The sequence below is a fragment of the Chiroxiphia lanceolata genome, chromosome Z, assembly GCF_009829145.1.
Source record: "Chiroxiphia lanceolata isolate bChiLan1 chromosome Z, bChiLan1.pri, whole genome shotgun sequence".
NCBI lineage: Eukaryota > Metazoa > Chordata > Aves > Passeriformes > Pipridae > Chiroxiphia > Chiroxiphia lanceolata.
The window spans coordinates 17,405,584-17,429,506 of record NC_045671.1 but is presented as its reverse complement, the minus strand read 5'-3'; the positions used below and the strand labels follow the sequence as shown (position 1 = coordinate 17,429,506).

Sequence of the window (23,923 nt, the reverse complement as noted above, 5' to 3'; positions counted from 1 at the left end):
TTTCACTGATCTTAAGATATTCACAGGATATTTCCTATCTGTTTTCTGAATTTATTGAAACCCATTCGCCTGATGCTGTTCATATTCTAGTTATTTTCATCCCTCTTTAACGACTCTTACAACTCACATCTCACGGTCAAGAATATCTAACAGTGAGTTCCATTAATTATTATAACACAGAACAAAATCAACAGAATCAAAAGCAAAGTTTGAACACATTCACGAAAAAAAGAAACCACCACCATCAATTTTTTCTTAATGAGTGGAAGTCTTGCTTACTCCTTTCGGAGTTCTTGCATTCTGCTGATGCTGAGGGGTTAAGGTTTTTTTAGATCCTCTAAAACCAGAGCTAGAGCACAGTGACAAATATACAGAAAATAAGCAGAATTTTCACAAGTAGTATTTTCACACATAATCATTGTAGTATTTCCCATATGCATGCTCCTGTTCTCTAGTTACACCAAAAAAAAAACCAACCAAAAAACAATAAGGGAGAATTAACCAACAGTCAATGACCACATTTATGGAAGATGTGCTGAAATTTTTGAGTATCTGAAATTTCAATTTGTAAAGCTAAATTACAGAAACTTTTCCCTTAGTTTGATTCCAAAGTTGAGAGAGGAGCATGGGAAGAGTGAATCAAACATTAGCTCTTTGCCAGATTTCTTATTCTGCTTTTTAATATTGTTTTTAATATACAGTTTTCCCCAGATAATATGCACTTGACTGGGTCAGATTGAAGGAATTAAAAATCTTAATAGCAAACTATTAGAGAAATAAAAGTAAGTATGGCTAGGCATTATTAGAGACTCTGTAAAAGTTCTAGCTCTTCACTATGTTTCAAGATATCTTGCATACCTTTTGCTAAGAGCTCATCCTCTTAATTCCCACTCCTGTGCCAGTTTTGGCTTGCAATTTATTCTTCATCAAGTCATTTTATGCTATGGTTTTCTACTTCTACAGGAAGTAGAAAACTATTTGCTATGTCAAATAAATGACCATGAAAAGTTAGCGGCAGTGAGAAACAAAATAGAGGAAAGAGAAGATCTCTCCTTTTTGTTGACAGTAAAACATTGTGCCAGTGCGAGCTGGTGGTGCAGAACTTTCAATGTATCAAGTGAAAGAAAGTTGAACAAACAGAAGAATGAGAGAGAAACATCTAATAACAGAGGCATACTGATAATTCAGCAGATCTTCATTATGTCATCTGTATCACTAAAATAGATTTAATGTACAAGAACCTTAAGATTCATATAAGTGCTACTCTCACTGACTTCAGTCAGAGGTGCAACTGCAGAGCATTTCAGAGCCATCCCCTCCTGCTCAAAGAAAAATCAGAGCAACTTCAGCTCTGGAGTGTAATACTCAGCATTTTTACTAAAGAAAAATTAGGAAACACAAAGGTTGCCACAATGTGGTCTTAGATACAATTATTTCAATTCATTACTAACCTTAAAAGCCTCTTATACTGTGCTCCTGCAGAGTTCAGTAGCTATGTCCCACCCGCCCTGTCCTCCTATGGCACCACAACTACCATTCCAAACACAGAGATAAACCCTAAAGTTGCAGCATTGGGGTTTCACTGTGAAAGGCATGCCACCATAAATTCAAATATCGAGAAAAAGACTACCAGTAGTTCTGATAAAACAAGTCATTTTTACTGTTAATAAGGACTGGCACTGCATTAATCACGCAGAAGAAACGTGACTGTAGTTTTTACTGCTTCCTGTATGCTAAAAGACAAAGCCTTTTGTACACTCCTCAAAGTCACCATGAACTCCAGCAGTGATGAGATCAAAATCTGAAAGCAAGAGGAAGAAAACCTGGAAGCACTACAGTACCACATTAAGCCTGAGGAAAAACACATTGCTGACAAAACAGTGTTCACAATATCTTCCCAGACACTTGTTTGAGTAGACCTAAAGTCACTGCCAGTTGTTCATGAACTTGCACAGCAAAATAAGTCAGGGGAACTGCTCTAAAGGAAAATAACTCCAGCAGACATTAAGTTTCTGAAGGGAAGGTGTGCACCTGTTCCCCTTCTCCCTTTATGGAAGGGTACCGACTTAAGTGACTGCACTATCTCAGACTTTCTGCTTCTCCTTGTACTCTGAAAAATACCATGTAAAAAGCCTCCACAGTCTCAGAACACTCTAGCTGATAGAAAAGATATGGAGTACAGCAAGCAGATAAACAAGCCTATGCAGGGAGAGAAAAGAGGACTGTAAAACATTATAGCATGTGCACCTGGACAACTTCAGGAAACCTGCCTTCCATAAATTGTACATAGCACAGAACACACAGGGCATCCGTAGAGACCGATGTGATGTGTAAGTGCATCTGGACTCCTGGAACACAGGCAGAAACCTAGAAAAGTATTTTTCTGCACAAGTGGGATGAACGTACATTTAAAAAATTATTTCACAGAGTCGCAGAATCAATTAGGTTGGAAAAGACCTCTGAGATCATGGAGTCCATCTTACAAGTGAACACACCACCACCACTAAGTCCCACATCCAGTCTTTCCTTAAACACCTTCAGGGATGGTGACTCCACTACCTCCCTGGGCAGCCCATTCCAATCTCTAATCACCCAATGTCCAACCTGAACCTCCCCTGGAACAGCTTAAGGCTATTTCCTCTCGTCCTGCCGCTGGTTGCCTGCGAGAAGAGACCGATGCCCATCTGGCTACAGCCTCTTTTCAGGTAGTTGTAGAGATCGATAAGTCTCCCCGATCCTCCTCTTCTCCAGGCTAAACAACCCCAGCTCCCTCAGCCTGTCCTTATAGGACTTGTGCTCCAGTCTCTTCACCAGCCTCACTGCCCTTCTTTGGACCCTATCCTTCAAAGCACATGCAAAAGCGCTCCTAATTACCACAAACCATTGCTGCCTACCTCCCCCCTACAGAGCGGTGGCTGCGCTCTAAAACCCTCAGACGATGGGCTTTAGGGGTTTTTCTGGCATTAGAGCACCAGCCTGTGAAACCGCCCGTTTCCCGAAGCACGGGACGGGCCCGTCCTTCCCTCACTTTCCTTCCCTTCCCTTCATTCAGCACCCGCTATTTTGTTCCCGTCAACCGCCGCGAAGCCGCTGCGCACAGCGCCGAGCAGGACACGGACCGCGGGACACGGCCCCCCCCGCGCCTGCCGCCGGTGTTTACCTGCGCGGGTCTCGTGCTTGGGCACCCGGTAATACTTGTTGCCGAACTGGTCGGTGCCCACCAGCTCCTTGGCGGGGCCCAAGAGCCGGAGCCGCAAGGCGCGGAGCGCCCGCCAGGCGAGGCTCATCTCAGGATACCTCCGGCCGAGGCTGCGGCGTCGGACACACGCTCAGGGACACACAGCCCTCATCTATCCCGTCCCTGTCGAGCGCTCCCAGCCCCAGCCCTACCCCGCTCCGGCCTATGGGCGGCGGGCGCTCCAGCAACGCCGCTCGCCATTGGTGCAGGCCGGCCCAAGACGGCTGCGCGGCGGGGCGTGGGGCGGTGCTCCCGCCATGTTGGGGCTGCTGTCCGCTCGCCAGCTTGGGTTGGACGATCCCGCGCGGCTGCGCCGGGCCGAGCGCACCCGCAGGTACCGCGGCGGGGCGGGGCGGGAGGCGCTACGCGGGGGGCACCGGAGCGGCAGCGACTGGCTCCGCCCTGCCGGGGAGCCTTGACCGGCCCGAGTGGGGGTTGCGCGGGGAGCCGGGGTGGAAGAGCCGCGAGCCGTCTCGGCGGCGGTTCCGGCAGCGGCTCCCCGCGCCCCGCCGGCCGCGTTTCGGAGCGTCCGTGGGTTTGCGGTGTCGTGCGTGGGTCTGAGCCATGGCGTGAGAGCACTGCGGTGCCCAGTGTCTTATCCCCGCACCGCGGTGTCGCCTCCTGCGCAGTTCCACCGGGGGCTCGGTCCGCTCGCGGCTGTGCTCCACCTGTGGAGAGACGAGGTGTTCGTAGTGCTCTGCACCCGCATCGGGTCGTCGGCCCTCTTCCCATACCCGGCCCGTTGGTTGATTGCAGGAGAATCAGATGTACGGCTTTTATTGGGTTCCCAGCGGCTTCTGTGGGAAGTGGTGACTGCGTAGACAGACTTGTTAATATTCATGGGTTATAAGGTGATAATATTTCTTCAACGTCAAAATGAGAATCCGTTTTGCAGCTGTGTTTCAAGGCAAATCCAGTAAAGGCTGCGTCAGTTCAGTCGCTCACGGGATTCCATTGTAAGGATTTGTCCTTGTGATTTATGGTTTTTGGGGGCTGTATCATTGTGAAAAGGATGTTTTAAATTGAAATGAATTTTCGTGATTCGGGAAACTCCTTTCAGTGAGCATTGTGACAATATGGTTACATCCTTTCTGTGCCCCCAGTGCTCATGTAGTATTCAGTGTTAAGAATGTTTGACATAAAAAACAGCTATAGTCTTCAGTGGATTTTATATATAGCTGTATTTTAAAGTCATATGTTTTAAAACAGTTCCGCAGGGGCATTTCTTGCTTCACTAAAATTCAATCTGGAGCTCAGAGGTTTTAAACTAGATATCTTGTATATGTCAAAATTCTTATTCTAAGCAAATTCTTCCATAATTATATTTCATGTCTGTTAAAAGACCTTAAATAACTTGCTGCTTTTAATGTATATCTACAGAGGTGCTGTTTGGGGACCTGCCTGTAACAGCCTAAGGTTCTCACATCACGATTTTTGCCAGTTGATCTTAAGTAGGGTCACTCTGCCTCACAGCTTTTCAGTTACCTGCTTAATTACTTTGTTCTTGTTTGTGCTTTTGACAAAATGATACTGTACAAAGCTCTGATCATATTGTAAGGCTAAATTTTATACCAGGTAGTATGGTTTAAGGAAGCAGAATCTCTATTATTTTGACCATGTAACATATTAGCATATTTAAAAATACAAGTTACTAATTGCAGTTCAGAAGAGTGGGTAGCCTAGTTTTTATTTATTTTGTTCCAGAAACTGTAACACGCAAACTTTGGTTAATTAAAGGAAAACTTGATTAACTTGATAAACCAGATGAGTTTGTCCACTAGGTGTCTGTAGCTCCAAGTAGGATGAAGCTTGAAAGAATGTTACATAATGAAACTTCAAAGTAACTAATATTTGTTGTGAATAGAAGGCATCTGAATGCTTCTGTTACCCACAGTTTTCAAATTGCATCTGGTTTTGTTTCCTATGTTGACCCCAAATGCAATTTTGCTATTTAAGTATTCATTTCTCTCTTACCTTCCAAACATCAAAGTATTTTTTTTTCTGCCAACTTCACAAGACATATTTCCATCCCTATGTCATGTAGTTTTGCAAAAATGTTGCAAGGATGAGTTAAATAAATTGAAAAGGGCAAAACTACGGTTTTAGCTGTTCAGAGCTGCATAGTAACATTCAATAATTCTGTTCTTGTTGTTCATATCTCTGTTTTTCTTTTTTTTTATTTTTGTTTTTGTTGGTTTTAGGGTTCTAAGTCTGGAATTAAATAAAGATAGAGATGTGGAAAGAATACATGAGAGTGGTATCAACACACTTGATATTGAGCCTGTTGAGGGAAGATAGTAAGTATATACTTTAGTTGGTAAAAACATATATGAGTACTTCATTGTGTTTTGGTACTATAGGTTTATTTTCTTGTTGAACACTCAGTTATACTGAGCATATTGAGACCATGAATTTTGTAACTTTGTGCTTTATTAACACTTTTCAGCATGTTATCTGGTGAATCAGATGGTGTTATTGTACTTTATGACCTTGAAAACTTGACCAGAAAACCAAGTTACACCTGTAAAGCACTTTTCTCTGTGGGAAGGTAGGTATTCCAAAATTATATTAAAAGTTCATAGTATAGCTCTTGTGTGGCTAGGATTGAACTTGCAAATTAATGTGTGTTCTTATTTCTAGGATAGAAAGAATGTAGAAAATAATACCAGAAATCTTTGAAGGCTAGTGTGATGACTTATGTTTTTTGAAATGCAAAAAAAAAAAGCAAGAAACTTTGTGGGGATTTATGTGGTTTACTAAGTAGCAGGAGCTAATTGTTTCTTCTTGATTTGTCTACTCTGATAGTTACAATATATGTACAATGACTCTGTGGTATTGTTTGAACAGATCTAGAGCAGTTCAAAAGTTAAAAGGGAGAATATAAATTTTACTTATATGGGAACTAAAGTAAGAGAGTCTTATGTTGCTGTAGACCGCACAAAAAGAAGTTCGAGCTGGTACTCCAATCACATTTTAACACTAGAAAAAGATAGGTGAGGAAAAAACCAACCAAACTCTCTTCTAGCTCACAGTTCCTTACCTCTGAGTTCTGTTATTGTTTCATGTTGAAATTTGGTGACTGTGCAAGTTTCGAGCTGGCTTGCTGCCAAGTCTCCAAAACTTAGCAACAGAGCCTGCTTCCCAGAGAGGGAAGAGTAAAACCAAACAGCCAAAGCTATAGCAAAAGATATACATTTTTCGTATAAAACAGATATATACAGTGAGAATACTATGTACATATAACCCCAGAAACCCTAAATAGCTTCCTAAAAGGGAGGAGGGGAAGGGAGAAGGGAAAAAGGACAAACAAAAAGGGACAGAAACAAAACAGGTATGCACAATCTAAAAACCCAGTAACCAGCAAAATAAAGAACTGGCACAATCTCACCACTTCCCTTGAGAAAAGCAGGACAGCCAGACCGTGGCCCAGCACTCTCCCCTCCCGCAGTGGCAGACAACAGCAGTCACTGTAGGCCTCAACTTCAGATAAGCAAGACCACGTAGGGATCTACTGTTCTCGAACCTCACCGGAAAAGGAGAGTGAGGTCCTTCTGGTCACCTTTATTTATACCTCAGCTTACTGTAGTTGTTTGGATTTTGTTTTCCCCCAGAGGCTAAGAAAAGTGGTAGACCCCAAGGGGTGGAAACCCCTGGAAGTTTTGAAATTCTGCCCAATGGGTGCTCCTGCAAAAATGTCAACATCCCACAAGCTCACCGGAAGTGATGAGTTGGTGGTGGTGGTTGAAGGAAAGGTGGCCATGTTGTAGAGCCACGAGGAAGGGGCTCTGAGCCCCTCGGGGCCTCTGGGGCCTCCCAGCCCCTGGCTGGGAAGGGACTGCAAAGACTTGGAACAGTGTTAGACTGGACTAAGTGTCTGTAGTATGCCGGGAGATGTTTTCTCCATGGGTGCAGAGCAGCAGCTGGCACTGACCAGAGAAGCGGTGGCAGAGAGCCAGAACAGATAAGAACTGAACCAAACAGCAAACGGCATGCAGCACACTGAGAGAACTCCTAGAAGGAGACAGAGAGCCAAGAGAGAGCCAACAGCAGCAGATGAGAGCAGAACTAGCTCTACAGACCGAGTTTGGGATAAGAACTGATACCAGACCCCCCAAAACTCCTTTGAGACCTCCTGGAAGGAGGAAGATGATGGACTCTTACTTGAAAGAGCCTTGGAGTGCTACATGCACTGCAGAGAGGAGCTGAGAAGCTCAGTTGTCCTGAGAGCTGAGCCAGGACCTTGTGGGAGGTTGGCCTTGGGGGCCCTCCCTTGCTGCAAGCTACAAAGAAGCTCGCAGCCTGAGACAGGGCACAGAGGCTCTACAAGGAGCTTGAATCTCCTGGAGATACCAGACCGTCACGAAGACCCCCTGTGCTTCGTGATATGACCGTGGTGGAACGACCTTTGTCTGGGGTGATGTAGTCCACGGAGGAAGACCCCTTTGCCTGCATCAAGGGGCTGAGGGAGCTTGGATACCTCCCTCGTGAGTGCTGGCAGAATCCAGCTATCAGCTGCTGCTGCATGTGAAGAGGACAGATGACTGCTGCTGTAGAAGAGACTCCTACTTTGAGACTGGAAGGGATCTGTCCTTCTTTCCCTCCTGGACTTTTATTTGGAGGGGAGAAGAGATCTGATCCACTGAAAATACTATATGTCATGGTAGAGATAGTTGTGATCGTGTGTATAATGTGTTATAGTATTTATTTGTACAGTCATTGTAATATATTCCCGTTCCCCCATTCTGAGTCTGGTTGTGTTTTGTCTGGAAAAACCCATCTCACATTGGGTTGAGATGTGGGAGGGGGAATGGAGCTGGGGAATTGGATTTTGGGGCTATCTCAAACCATGACACTTCCGTAAAGGAATAGCATGGAATACGTCCTTGGTCACTCCCCTAGTTCCCTCCTGGTTACAAGCCGGTCTCCAGGAAGGCTTAGGGTGAAAACTATCACAGTGACTCTATGCGAGTAACTATGAGAAAAAGGTTTTGATACTGTTATAGAAATATTACTTTTATCCCCCAAATGTATATAATATTTATATTTGAATAAATATGCTTTTAAGCAGAAGGAAGATTATCTGCATAACCCTGTTCATCTGATTGAAAAAAAGATCTAACACCTATTTGCAATTGTTGATTTTATTTCCTCTCTCCCTGGTTGCAGCTATTTTAAGTTCATCTGGTTGTTCACCAGGCACAGCAGTAATTTATACAGAACTTCTTAAGAACATGTTCAAATGAAGACAGATGTGTTATTAAAAAAATGGGGCATATTTTTCTAAAGAACAGGGTACTGCCATGCTGTGTGTAATCTTTATAAAGAGTCAAAGCCTTTATTGATTTGTCAGACTTTCTCTGCAGGCAGTATAAATTTTTCCATTATGGCCATAAAGTCTTTTAGCAAAATCTGTTTTTTCCCTGTATTTGGATTTTAGGGTTATCTAGTAAGTTGGAACTTTGAGACAGTAAGATATATCCTACTGTGTTAAAGATTAGTAGCTATATTTTCCCCTTATTTTTTCCCAGTCCAGAAATTAATTGAGGTCTAAGAGCTTCATGAGCCAAATATACAAGAGCAGAACAGATTTGTTACAATAAAATTCCGTAATGGTATTTTGACCATAAGAAGGAAAAAGGGTAATAGAACATGCATCAAAACAGATGAGTTGGGACAGAATCTACTGCAAGTCAGCTACATGTGTTTGTGGCTGGGACTTCTTGCACAAAATTATTTTAAATTGTGATTAAGAACATGTAGTGACTATACATCCCCAACTCTCAAAACTGAAACGAGTTCTGAAACAGATGCAGCAAACCGAAGAAATTCATTCTAAGAGGACACAACATAAAAGCTGTCATAGAATCATAGAATCAGCTGGGTTGGAAGGGACCTCCGAGATCATCAAGTCCAACCCTTGATCTGCTACCGCTGCAGTTACTAGACCATGGCACTAAGTGCCACATCCAGTCTCTTCTTAAAAACCTCCAGGGACAGAGAATCCACTACTTCCCTGGGCAGCCCATTCCAATGTCTGATCACCCCCTCTGTAAAGAAATTCTTTCTGATATCTAACCTAAACCTCCCCCTGGCACAACTTGAGACTATGCCCTCTTGTCTTGCTGATAGTTCCCTGGGAAAAGAGGCCAACCCCCACCTGGCTACCACCTCCTTTCAGGGAGTTGTAGAGAGTGATGAGGTCTCCCCTGAGCCTCCTCTTCTCCAGGCTGAACAGCTCCAGCTCCCTCAGCCTCTCCTCAGAGGACTTGTGCTCCAGTCCCTTCACCAGCCTTGTTGCTCTCCTCTGGACCTGCTCCAGCACCTCAATATCCTTCCTGAACTGAGGGGCCCAGAACTGGACACAGTACTCCAGGCATGGCCTCACCAGTGCTGAGTACAGAGCAAGAATCACTTTCTTGGACCTGCTGGCCACACTGTTCCTGATAGAGGCCAGGATGCCACTGTCAAATCTGTGCTAAAATCATGCCAACACTGACTTCAGTTAGATCAGTAGAAATATTCCATTCTTGAAGATTCTGTTTATGAGCATGGTTAGTTGGTAGTCTGTTTCCTGAGTAGGTGTTAATTTGCATAGCTGCATCTTTTATTTCCTGTCAGTTGAGGCATGAGTCTTACTACAGACTTACAGTCAGATTTGTGTGACACTGTTCTAAATGATAGACTTAGGATTATTATTGCTTAAATAACCTTAGTAGGTTTCTTGCCTAATTTATTCCTAGCGTTCATATAGCTTCCTAATATGTTTTAAATACTTACTGTAACTAAATAGCTGCAGATTATGTTTACCTTCAGATATTTGGAATATTATTCAAGCAGAGTTCCGACATCATAAATGAGTTTCTAATTACTGATAAGAAACACTTTTCATCTGATTATCTGGCTCCTATCTTTGAAGCATATAGTGCTGATGTAGATGTTTACCTGTCTTACAGGGCACAACACAACTCTGGTCTCAAAGGTGCTTAAAGAATAAGCTCTTGGTAGAGGTCCTTTGAAGCTGTTTCTGAATAGACTCTAAACTGGGCTTGATGAGGGTCCAGTAGTTGTAGAACATCAGAAGTGATAATTCCTGGTGATAGGCTGGAACTTACCCAGTGTTTCTCATCTAGACTGTAGGACCACTATTAAAAAAAAAAAACATAAAAAATAGAGTTTTCCTTGCTCTTCTGGGAGTCAGCACTGAGAGCTTCACCTGGTTTCATGTAATCCAGGCTGTCCTGTGATAAAAACTGGCATTTGAGAATAACCAAACAGTACCAGCTTCTAGATGATATATATATAATGCTTATCTTTAAGGTAGTCTCTTCTACTCAAAACCTGCCTAGGAAGAATGAATGGCAGTGACCATACTATGCATAGAACTAATTCTGTGTTTGTGTTTTGTAGAAAAGTTTGGGATATTCTGAGTAATGGGTGAAAATACTGTATGTGGAATGAACTGCAAATAATGTACAGCCCTGACACATGAAACTGGCATGTAGCCACTACTAAGCTTTGCTAGATCAAAGGTAATTCCTGCAGAGCTACTGAAGAGTTTTTTAGTTCATTCCTTAGCCCTGTGGATTATGGAAGAATTGGTTGTTCAGCTACAGTGTTGAACACAGTCCAGTGTTGTACACTTACCAGTTATTGTACCAGGATAATTAGTTCCATGGGTTTAGGTTTTTCTGCATGGTGCATACAAATGGCTCTCCAGGAGTAAGTTCACTCTGAATCAGGCTTGGTTTCCTGGCTTTGCAGGTACTGAAGATATTTAGCTTGACTCTGTCATGGTTCAACTCCAGCCAGCAACCAAGTACCACTCAGCTTCTTGCTTACTTGCCTATCAAGTGGGATCAGGGAGAGAATCAGAAGGGTAAAAGTTAGAAGACCCATGGGTTGAGAGGAAGACAGGTTAATAGGAGAAGCAAAAGCTGCACATGCAAGCAAAGCAAAACAAGGAATTAAGTCATTGCTTCCCATGGGCAGGCAGGTGTTCAACCATCTCCAGCAGAGCAAGGCCCCATCACATGTTACTCAGGAAGACAAATACCAGAATTCCAACTGTATTCTCCCCTTCTTCCCTCCAGCTTTATATACTGAGCATGATATTATATGGTCTGGAATATCCCTTTGGTCACCTGTCCTGGCTGTATTCCTTTCCAACCTCCCATGCATTCTCAGTCCCCTCACCAGCATGACAGTATGAAAAGCAGAAAAGGCCTTGGCTCTGTGTAAGTCCTGCTCAGTAGTAACAAAAACATCTCTATAATATCAGTGCTATGTTCAACACAAATCCAAAACATATCCTGTACTAGCCACTGTGAAGAAAATTACTTCTACCCCAGACAAAATCAGTATACTTCCCTGAAGAATAAATGCCCAAAATCTGGTGATTTATAGCACTCTGCCAGGACAGCAGGCCATTCTAGAATATGCCTCAAAAATAAACAATGCTGGAGTCATGAAACTAACTCAACAGTTACTCAGTAGCTCTTGCTTAGTATTGTCAATTCTGGATTCAGGCTAACTCAGTTTTAAGATGTCTTTTGTGCTTTCTAGCAATCCAAGTGAGCAGGAAGGTGTATTAGTTGAGCTGAAATCAGGTCTATAAATATCATGTGAAAAGGTGATATTTCCTTGACCCTAGCGTTTGATTAGTCTGTCATTGTCCCAGGAAAATGCAGACCCTTGTGCCCGATCAATCTGTCAGTGTCCTGTTATTGGGACCCTTCACTGAACAGTCCTGCTGGATCAAAGGGCAGTTCAACTGACTTTTTCAAGGTCACACACCAAGGGCAGTGCCCACTTTATCTGAGTTATCCACAGCCAGCAACTGCCAGTGCCTGTGAAGGACTCACAAACAGTTTATGGGATAACACAATTAATATAAAATGATGACAGATTAAGATTCAAGGATTGCTGATGATTGTACCTGACTGCAAAATCATATTAAAAGCAATACACAGACAAGCTCTAAACCCAGTAAAAGTATTCAGTGCACATAGAGTACAGTTCTTACCCAATAGGTGTCCCTCTGAGGGTGAAGACAGGTTCAGCCCATTCACTGATTCCAGAAGCTACAACAGTCTTCCCTAACTTTTCCCCATTCTTGACCTACTCTTATACTATTTCTTTATGTTTAGATGGAGCTTGAGTGACATATCTTTATTATTGAGTGGTGTAACATTCTCTTAACTTTGCTCTTAAAGATACAGCTAATAAAATATAGAGTGCGTGGTCAGTGAGGGGTGGTTGTATCTTGGAGACAGGCAAATTTGGGATGTAGATGTGCATTATTATTATAATTAGATTACAATGAACCAGGTTCATCAAAGGAGAGCAATTTTGCCACAGTTGCTGACTTAGCAGGAGGACATCTGTCTCCCTTGGTTGACAGGTGCAATGCATTTTATCAGCTAGAAAGTACCATCGAGTTCCCCTCCCTTCAAGGATTTCAACAGACCCTGTTCACAGTGTCTTCACTCTGCTCCACTCTCTGTTTCAGTCCTCTTAGCAGATGCTTAAGGTTGTAGATTTCATTTATGGGAATCATCCTGGAGTAAGTTTTGGGCCTGCTTGCCTCATTCCATACTACGCAGCAACTCCATTTCACCCTAGAATTCATGTATCATTATAACTTCTGTTAGGATGTGAATGTAACATTCCTCTAATTTATCCCAGACATCTTTTCACAATACCAAAAATCTACATCTCTGTTTACACAATGATACCCCTGCAATAGTTACCGCTTTGGAGGCCAGGACACTTGAGAGAAAAATGTAAAGATAAGAGCAGAAGTGAGGAAATCTTGTGAGCCCTTCACTAGTTGCAGCTGGAGCTGGCTGAACTATTTTCTCATTTTATACTGCGTTTAGCTGGGATGGAGTTCATTTTCTTCATAGTAGTTTGTATGGTACTGTATTTCAGACTTGTGACCAGTCTTGATAACATACTGATGTTCAGCTAGTGCTGAACAGTGCTTGGTCGTGTCAAGGCATTCAACATTCTTCATTCTACTCCTTCAGTGAGGAGGCTGGGGGTGGACCAGTAGGCTGTGAGGAAACACAGCTGAGACACCTGACCCAATTTGACCAGAGAGATATTGTTATTCCATAATGTACTATGTCGTGTGCAGTAATAAAACTGGGGGGGAGAAAGAGAGGACCCTGGGTTGCCATTGCTCAGGATTTGAAGGGTCATTAGTCAGCCTACGATGAAGGATTGTTCTTGTATCACTTGTTTGTTTGGGGTTTTTTTGGGGTCTTTTGGTTTTTTGGGGTTTTTGGGGGGATGGAGTTTGTTTTGATTTGTTTCCTTTTATGTATTAAAATGTGTTTATCTCAATCCACAACTTTTCTCACCTTCACCATTTGGATGCTTTCCTTCATCTCACTGCAGAGGGGTAGAGTGAGCAAATAGCTGTGGTGGTGTGTAGATGCCTAGGGTTAACCCACAGCAACATGGTAATTCTGGGTCTGGGACCATGATTTCGGGCCCTGAAGCTGGATCCATGTGAATACAGCTCAGATATTAGTGGTCTACCAGGTGTAGAAATTACATATATTATTCAGAGCCTGGTCAGTTCAGTCTGTATCCTGGAGCTGTCAGGATTTGCTCTACTGTCCTTTCTTCCTACCAAGTTCAATGTATTATTAATTATATTGCATTCTGTAAATATCCATAGTTTAGCTGAAAGTTTCCTATTGTTCTTCCTCTGTCACTTCTAAATGCAAGTATAAATGACTCTCAGTAACTTAGTCTACTGCTTTCTGGTGACTTCAGCATGCACGAATTGCCAATAACTATGTAGCTGTAATTATTCACTAATAATAATGAAATTTTTGAACTGTATTTGTGGTGGTATTTTTTAGTAGAAATAGATCTACTATAGAATCCATTTCTCGGGGGCTTCCAGAAGTATAAATGATTTGTAGTGTTAGGCTATCATGTTTAAAATTAGAACTGTAAACATTGCAATTTAAAACATTTCAAAAGACATTAGTGTCTTTTGGGCTTCAAACTGAGTGTCTTAACTTGAGATATGCTACAGATACCATATTTTGAAAAGATAATGATCTGTAGTTTCTTGAAGTCAGGTCTCTTCAAAGAAATTAATATTAGTTGATTGAAAATCAAGCCAAAAAAAAACTAGTTCTTGAAAACTTCAAGACAAATTAAAAAACCCCATATTTAAACAATGTTTTCTATTTGTCATTGAATACCAAGACAATTACAAGATGCTTATTAAGACTAACCAACTGGAATATTTTCTTTGATTTTAGGAGCCATCCTGATGTACATAAATTCAGTGTGGAGACAGTCCAGTGGTATCCTCGTGACACTGGCATGTTTACATCCAGCTCATTTGATAAAACCTTAAAAATATGGGATACAAACACTTTACAAGTAAGAGAGTTTCTGCAGCTTGCGAGCTTCTTTGTGTATGTGTTATTCATTCCACATCTGCAGTTTTCCCAGAGGCGAACAGGAGCAGGCATCCAGAAGGATGAAAACCAGCCTATTGTTAGAACTGTGGGTGCAGCAGAAGGGTGATATGATTCCGGCATTCATGTATACCCTGGTGTGTGCCTCTCCCTGTCTGAAAATCTGAATGTCTAAACTGTAAGAGAGCTTGGAACCTGTGGGACAGTCATCTCTGCTTTTGTTGTGGTCAGGAATACAGCTAGTTGATATTTTGCTGTGTAAACTTGCCCACTAAGGTGTAGTCTGAAGTTCATTCTTGAGGATTGTTAGTTAAGTGTAATGGAATGTATAGCAGGGTGAGTTATTTTTAGCAACAGGCACCTAAATACTGGTTTTGAAGGACTGGTGGTTTTGGCATTCAGGATCATAAGGTCCAGAATTTTGCTGTTGTAAGCAGTATAGACAGCATTTCTAGAAATTGTTGGAGAATGAGAGAAACCATTAAGAAAATGCTAACCAATGTAACTGGCATTATCAAAGTAAATCGATTATGTAGGAATTCATGTTGCTCTGCCTCACATCTCTTGTTGAACCATGGATTCATGACTGCAGTTTGTCCTGTTTCCTGTGTGAATGTATTGATGAATTTACACTGATGCTGTTTGACTATTGTTTCACACATAATGAAAGAATTTAAAAAAAATAAGAGGTTTGTCATCCTAGGGACACAATAGAAAACAAATTTTTACCTCTTTTGGGTTTTTTGTTTGTTCATTTGGTTTTTTTTTTGTGAGATGTGAAGCTACATTAGCAGTTGCTTAATCTTCTTATGAACAGTTTGCTTTCCAAATAGTTCTGTGAGCATCCCTTAAAAGACAGTGTTCACATGAAGGTTATTGAATGACCTGTTCTGCCACCAAATGATGTTTTTGAAAATACAGACGAGTTTTAAGAGATTTTTCATATATAGTATTTTAGAATGAGACAACAAAAGCAGTTTACCTGAAAGCAATTGTAATTATTAAACATTGAAGTTTATTGAAGTAAATATTTTATTTCATTATTTTAAACACTTACAGGGTAACTAATAATTTTATATGATAAGGAGGTAATTTTTTTAGGAATTGAAGCTACATTATAACCTTCTTGTTTGCTTGCTAACTTTGTTAATTTTTGATAATTGTAGTGTTTTCCATTCATGCTTCTTATTAGTCAGTTTTCTTGGTCTTTCTTTTTTGTCATCTCTGAGCTCTGGTGTTGTCCTAGTTTTGCAAACAGACTTGCTGTGCGGTGCTTGCATGATCGGGTTTCTAACTTGGAGAATTATTATTACTATATATATAGTAGTATTTTTATTAGTCTTATTTGTAGCTTATTTGTACTTGAAAAATAATGATGAGCATTTACATTCTGATAACATACTTGCACTGTCATTAGTTTAATCTTTTTATTATCAGCCTGCAGATATATTTCACTTTGAGGGAACAGTCTATAGCCATCACATGTCTCCAGTTGCTACACAGCATTGTTTAATAGCAGGTATGTATTTGTTTGTAAGAAGTGTCTTACATATTTTGGGTTTATAGTAACAAGCAAGTAATATTCAGAAGGGTTTTTTTACCTGCCCTATCCTATTTTTACATAAATTAAGTCTTCATAAGATGTAAGTTCATAGGTAAAATAGAATAGTATCCATTCGTTGGATGATGTCAATGAGAATATCATATTTATTCTTCTGAAATAATGCATCAGTCAATTCTCCTACATGATAAAAACTCTTAGCTATAATTAGATTACCTTTCATTACCTAAGCTAGCATTTGAGGTTTATTAGGTCCAAACATAGTAAATTGTGTAAATAGATGTGTATTGCTTACATGTATGCATGTAAGCTATGTTTAGCAACAAAATATTTTTAAGTTTCCTAAATATTGCCCTGTTTACCTCCAGTTTCTAAATTTTGTTTGTTATATGGTAAATTTACTTGGACTAAAAATGTAAATCTATTAATAGAATGCATTGACTCTGACTGAATGAACTGTTATGCAGTTAGCATTTTTCTTCTATTTGCCATTGCTAAGTATTTTGTTGTTGTTATTCTCTCAAATGCTGGGTTTTTTTTTTAACTGTCTTTGTTTCTCTTGTTACAGTTGGTACCAAAAGCCCCAAAGTACAGCTCTGTGACTTGAAGTCTGGATCCAGTTCTCACATACTGCAGGGTACTTCTTAGTCTGAAACATAAATGTTAAACAATAACTACTTTGAGTAAAACAAGTCCTGTAAAGAAACACTATATACAATGTATTCTTTGTCAGTAACATGACTAATTTATTTATAACCAGTTGTGAAAGTTACACAGTGGCAAAAGGTTCTTCTGGGTGTTTAATAGTGCTAATAAATTGGAGAATACAAATATTAATTAATGAGCAGTTACTATAGATGTTTGAGCATTTTCATGATCTAATCAGTAGTGATTATTACTTATTACATGTTTAAGTGTATTCATTGATTTGAGGGTTTATGGGGGGCTGTTTACAAGAAACTCAAAGAACAAATAAAACAATCAAAACTCCCACCCTGTCATAAAAAAAAGAAACCCCACACCTACACACACACACACACACACACACACACAAAACCCCCAACAACTATTTTAAAAATATATCCTATGGAGGCATTTAAATGAATTTATTTAGAAGTTTCTGGTTTCTCTAGAATAGGCAAGATACTGCTTTCTGTAGAAGGATGATATCTAATCCTTTGCATATTCCTAATTCAGTTAAAAATAGGAGTTTATTGTTCCATAATCCTTTACTTTTGGCACTTAAGAAGAATGTGCCTTTGGTGTCTCTTCTCTAATGTGTACTTTTTGGAGTATGAGTATGTATACATGTGCTCAAGTGAAGGCAATTACGAGGTAAATCTTCATGCTTCTAACCAGCGGGGTAAGATCTGATCTAGAAGCTGATCTAGAAGCTGTAGAGAAACATTAGGTCAGACACAGCCATGTGCAAATGCAGCTTTATTTCTTCACTGGCCAGCTCAAGTCTAAAATCAGCCTAGGTGGTTTCATGTGATGTAGAGCTTAAGCCATTAAGCCCTTATGAACTGAATTGGCCACAGTAGGCTTCTCATGTTCTGTTTCTAGAACCAAGAGCACCAGAGAGTGCAACGACAAAAACAGTTCTCTAGACATTCAGCTGGGTTTCATCAGGGCTTCATAATTTAACACAAGAGTTAGTGCTTTCCAGGCACAAGCTCTGTGTCATTGTACACAGCCTGGTACACTTAGCTCAAGTGCAATATTGGACAAATAAGTGGAGGGAGAATATGTCCTCCTATTAGCATAACCTAATAATTCTTTACAGAACTTGAAGCAGTCAGTAGTGTCTTGAAGATAAGTATGAATTTTCATGTAGGCTAATTCTAGCAGCTGAAATGGAGCAAAATGCATGGCTGTAGTGTAATAATGGATCCAAGTAAATCTGTCTGCCTTGAACCTTCCAAGTGTACCCTGTAGTACCTGTATAATGAAGATTTTTTCTGTGATCCTGGTCATCATAGCCCTTTGATTAATTTAGGTAGTGGAAAGCCACCTACTAGAAGATGTAGGAGGGGCAAGGTGATTCACATAGCTCTAAACTGCACTAGCAGAAATGTATTTGTATGATTTAGTTTATTTTTCAACAATGTGTTTCTATTACTACATGAAGCCTGATTGCAGTCTCCCCATTTAGGACAATTTACACCTCCTATTGTCTGTATTTATTTAACATTTTTAAAACTTTCCAAATTTTGAAGTGTATGTGTATGTGAATATATATATATATATATATATATAGGAAAGGACCTTTCAGATCATTGAGTCCAACTGTTAACTCAGCAGTGCCAGGTCCCTCCCTAGATTATTTCCGTAGGTGCTGCATCTACACATCTTTTACATATCCCTGGATTAATGACTCAACCATTGCCTTGGGAAACCTGCTTCTGCTGTAACTTTATTATCCAATCTAAACCTCCAGTAGTGCAACATAGGGCCACTTTCTCTCATCCTGTTGTATGTTACTTGGGAGACTGACCCCCACCTGACTACAACCTCCTTTCAGGCAGTTGTAGGAGCAATAATATATCCCCATAGCCTACTTTTCTCCAGGATAAACATCCCCAGCTCCCTCAGCTGCTCCTCATAAGACCTGTGCTCCAGACCCTTCCCCAGCTTCATGGGTATCTTAATACTTCAGACCATAAATTCAAGAGAAGAGTATTTGAGGATGAGTAAAGTTTGAAATGTAAGTACATAGGGTAAATATAGCTTTTATTGAACATTTTTAAAGGATTTGAAGAAAAAGAAATGTAAAGTTCCTTCTGTGTGTGATAACACCAGTGCTGTACAAAAGTTAATAGAAGTAAGCTCAGTGGCTGTAGCTGTAAAACCATCTTTATTATCAAAATTATACACATGTAATACTCCATCACTTTCAGCTTACTGCATTCTTCTTCAAGCAAGAAGAGCAAAGAGAAGTAATTTCTATCACAAAATTATATAGTTTCACAGAATTCAAATTCATGTTACTTCAGATTATTGTTCTGACTTGATGTGTCCTGTAGAACTAAATATTTGCTTTTACTTTTAGTTATTTACATAAAATGTTATGTAAAACCTTTTTCATATAATTTTTAGGTCACAGGCAAGAAGTATTGGCAGTGTCTTGGTCCCCACGTCACGAATATGTTTTGGCAACAGGAAGGTAGGGATGTTGCTGAACTCTTGAAAGCACTGAAATGTTTGTCAGTAAAATTTTATATGTTCTTTATGAACATTTTTTAGAATTCTAATGCACTTTTGGAGTTAATCTTCATCACTGACTTTTACCTATGTAGCTCTTCCATAGAAAAACAAAATTTGAAGAACTGTACAAGTGATGCTTATTTTATGGGAAGTTTGTACAGAATTTTGAAACACTAATTGTATTTACAGGTACAGGAAAATGATAGAACATTATTGAGATACTTCTTACTATTTAGTAGTATGTTGCTAATCTCTTTTATAACAAAGTAAAACATGTTTAGCTTAAATTAAAATCCTGGTTAATCATACTCAATCATGTCAAAGAGCATAACTCAGGTAACTTAGCTGATGGGTAGTAACTTTCCAAGCTGCAGTAATTCATTGAATATGGATTGTATGTTGATACTCCTAGACCTTTTTTATTTTCCTTTTTTATTTTCTGTCCATTAAAAATTTTATTTTTAATGTGAAAAATCGTCTGACCTTCCTATAGCTTTTCGTGTATGTTATCTTTTGATTATAATGTGACATTTCTCATTTTTTTAGTTGCCATGTTTTTTTATTTTGAATTACAGAGAGAAATGGCTGTTTTATAAGTTTAGAGTGAAATTTGGATAAGTTGATACCATTGTTGCAACTCTTTTGTTTCCAAAGCCAGGTTTCTGCAAGGCTCAACAAAGTTGGAAAATGTTTTAACAGAGTGTGGTAGCGTGGTGGCTTTGGGGTTTTTGATTGGTTGGTTATTTTGTTTTAGCAGATGAAAAATTGTTTGCTTGCAGACAGCTTCTGTACCAGTCACATGATAGATCTATGATAGCAGGAGCCCCGAGTTGTCAGACAACCATGACAAATAATGCTGGAGTCTGTAGCTGCAGTTTAATCAACAGAAGAATTAGCAAGTTTATTCCTCCTCTGTGTATATATGCAAGGGTGTTATATTGTAGACAAAGAGGCAAATGTATTGTATTAGAGATGAAGATTCACTCTTAGGTGCTGATAGTGTAACAGCTATACTTATTCATACATGTAAATGAATGCCTGAAATCTGTCTTAAAAAATTTTGATGAAATTCTGTTGACTTGAATGTGCCCGCATGATGAGTGGTTCAGAATAGTTGCTGGGCCAGGTGGGTTGCCGGAAGACAGTTACTGAAGAATGGTGCACTTAATTAACGTTATGTTTGCAAATCTGTTTTTCTTAGTGCTGATGGTAGAGTAAAACTATGGGATGTGAGGAGAGCTTCTGGGTGTCTGAGTACACTTGATCAGCACAATGGGGAAAAGTCCAAGGCGTCTTCTGAGGCAGGTAATACAAAGTATAACTAGTGGCAATGCATATGGAACTAGAATCATTCTTATATTTCATAAATACATTGAATACTAAGACTAGCGAAGTGAGTAGTGGTAATCCATTTGTTACCTACTACATAACACAGACCATTCAGTTATTTCTGTTATAGAGACAGTGTTTGTGGTAGGGATCTTTCTTAGAGGGATATCCTTGACAATAGTGGTATATCTGTTCTAAATGGTTTCCCCCCTAAAATGGGAAATTTTGTTATCTGTATTGTTGGTGAAAGAATTCATTCATTCTGTAGATTAGGTTTTATATAAACAACAATCACTTCATACTTCATAAGCTGTTATGGTAGCTATCTTCTTTTGAAAACAAAGACAAGACAAACAAACCCACAAAAGTGCATTCCTTTTCCTGTTTAAATTAGTCTTGCTTCCTATATAAGCCTTTAGAATGTTTTCTCATATGTGGTGTCATAAAATCAGTTCTATTCCTTTTATACCCAAAGCCTACAACAGAGTGTAAAGTTATGATTGTATTTCATTTTACAGGAGGTTGAATTAAATCTTAGTACAATCAAATGCATAATAATGCCTTGTATTAGCTGTAATTGACTACAGCATTAACATTTTTATGTATTTTTAAGTCACATTTCTGAAACTGAAAAAACCCCCCAAACCTCATGAATTGTGGCCAGTTCTGGACAAAATAAATTTCATTTTGACAGTCCAAGAAAGTACTTAAACTGTTGCTATTCTGAGATAGAAATACATAGTATTTGGAATTGAACACGATGGAGAAACTCTGTATTATACCTCTGGACAGAGGGACTTGTGTAGCATAAATCAGTGATTAAAGCTACTGCTCAGTCTGACTTGTTGTGTGCAGTTTAAATTGCATGTAGAAAAATTCACGAAAATGTCTGTCAAGTCAAACTAATTTTCCAAAATGTATGGCTAGAGAACATGAAGTAGCAGTGAGTATCTGTTTTGATAGCCACTCTCTATTATGTCATTTGTAGCATGGTAATATAGATGTTTGGTTTTGACTATTTTAAATTTCATTGAAATTCAAGAACTTACTGAGATGAAAATGGTCTAAAGAAAGCTAAGACTTTGTCAAAAACAGACAAATTTTGCTTAACAAAAACCAAAATTCTTTTTAACTCCAAAGATAATTAGTGCCATTTTATACATTCCTTTGAATAATGTGTTGACTTTTCAAACACAACATCTTTCTTTTCAACTTTATTTCTGTCTGACAGGTTCAAAATGATTTTTTGGCAATCTAATATTAATCACATAGAGTAGGATGTCTGATTTATTAAAATATATATGAACTAAACCAAATGAAGCTAATAGGATTTTAAAAAAAATTTTTAAAGCTGATAACACTTTTACCTAAGAGGTATGTCTAAATTAGGTAGTGTAGTACAATGTAGAGATACTTTGTCTGTTTTTCAGTGAGTTAGTTCATGGACGCCACATTTAGATTTGCTGTGGTAGCACAGAGTTGGATTTTAGCATGCTTAATGTGCAGTACTGCAGGGTAAACTCAATGAAATTAATTTCTAGTACTCCATGAACAATACAGAATAGGATATTCAGTTGGAAAGGACCTACAATGATCATCAGCTGCCTGACCACTTTAGGGCTGACCAAAAGCTGCAGCATGTTGTTAAGGGCATTGTCCAAATGCTTCTTAAACAGTGACAGGTTGAGAGCATCAACCACTCGATGACAGATTGAACAGAACTGGCCCTTGAATTGCACCCTGAGGAGCACTACTGGTGGCTGTTGGCCAGCCAGATGTTTTTATAAACCAGAAGTTAAATTATTAATTTACTGAATGTTACCATTTAAACAGCACTTCTAGTGGTCTGCGTTGAACTAAAAATGTATACAAAGTAGTAATTCTTCTCTAGAAACCTGAACCAGCTCTTTTTCCTGACAGCAAATACTGCTCACAATGGGAGAGTTAATGGTATATGCTATACCAGTGATGGACTTCATCTGCTAACCATTGGTACAGATGATCGGATGAGACTCTGGAACAGCTCCACTGGAGAAAACACATTAGTAAGTTTTCAAGGAACTTCAGTTATGTTTTTACTTGTGTCATAGGTTTACTTGTTCTAAAAAAAACAAGCTGGAATTTTTTGCTGAATTATACTGCCACTGTATACCATAACTGCCATGGACAATGAATATGGGTTACTCCAGATACCCCAGTCGTGAGCTTCTGATGCAGCTTGCCACCAGTTGACAGCACACCAGCCCTCCTGCCCTGGAAGACCTCTAGGATGGATGGAACTTATAGTCATGGTCTAAATGAACTCAACAGACATCTTGGAAGGATGGCCATTGACTACAGAAATGATACCTGTGGTTGTGTGTATTTATATAAAAATGTATATGTATATAGTGGGAAGGTATAGCATCCAGGCATATATAGAATCATAGGTGGTATAGAACAAGGGGTGGATAAAGTCCTGGTTTCAGCACAGATCATCAGAAGGAGGCGTGGCCAACACCCCAATGTTATTCAATACCACCCCACATGACTGACAGAGGTAGGGGAAGGGGGCTTACTCTCTCTCTCCTGAGAAGGGTGTTCCTTCTGGGGGAGAGACTGTGGTGGGTGAAACGGTCCAGTATTGTTTTATTTTATGTGTAAATTGTTTCCTTGTCCTATACCTTGTGTTATTAATATTGTTGCTGTTACAGTTTGTTTTCTTATTGCTGTTTCCAATAAATTGTTCTTATCTCAACCCGTGATCTCTGGCCTTTGTGCTTTCAATTGGAGGCAGGTGAGGGGGAGCGAGCTGTGGCATGGTTTTAGCAGGACTGTTAAATTGGAGAATACCATTCCTAAACTATGATAGGTGGTAGTTCCTCAACCATGTCTAATTTCAGTTAGAGTTTAGGTGTTCGATGTAGATCTGGCATGGAACAGCCTGTGCAAATTCTATTTCTTAGTGTGGAACTGCTGATTTTTAGACATAACTTTCTTTCTTTTTCTTAAAGTTGATATTAAGAAGAGTGATCTTGAATGAACATAAAAATGATTCTCTTGATAGACATCTGTAATGTGAAATATCAGGAATTATACAAACATAACTCAAAATTGATTTTATTGAGTATTAAGGATGAAATAAAATTGACCTTTTAATAT

At 39.7% G+C, this 23,923-nt stretch overlaps 2 protein-coding genes across 4 annotated transcripts in view; one reads left to right on the top strand and one right to left on the bottom strand.

Annotated features, from left to right (window-relative positions):
- The window catches only part of NDUFAF2 (NADH:ubiquinone oxidoreductase complex assembly factor 2), a 47,958-nt gene extending 44,556 nt beyond the window's left edge, over window positions 1-3,402 (bottom strand). The window contains exon 1 of the mRNA XM_032674893.1: window positions 3,161-3,402. Within this exon, the coding sequence (XP_032530784.1) occupies window positions 3,161-3,287 (127 nt within the window). The 5' untranslated portion in view covers window positions 3,288-3,402. The remainder of the gene's footprint in view (window positions 1-3,160) is intronic.
- Window positions 3,197-23,923, top strand: part of ERCC8 (ERCC excision repair 8, CSA ubiquitin ligase complex subunit) — a 28,128-nt gene continuing 7,401 nt past the window's right edge. The window contains exons 1-9 of one of the 3 annotated variants that reach the window (XM_032674892.1): window positions 3,197-3,572; window positions 5,440-5,535; window positions 5,685-5,786; window positions 14,524-14,647; window positions 16,123-16,204; window positions 16,815-16,883; window positions 19,346-19,412; window positions 20,655-20,758; window positions 22,703-22,827. In XM_032674892.1, coding sequence (XP_032530783.1) covers window positions 3,496-3,572; window positions 5,440-5,535; window positions 5,685-5,786; window positions 14,524-14,647; window positions 16,123-16,204; window positions 16,815-16,883; window positions 19,346-19,412; window positions 20,655-20,758; window positions 22,703-22,827 — 846 coding nt within the window. In that variant the 5' untranslated portion in view covers window positions 3,197-3,495. The other 2 variants (XM_032674891.1, XM_032674890.1) reach the window with 2 other exon arrangements.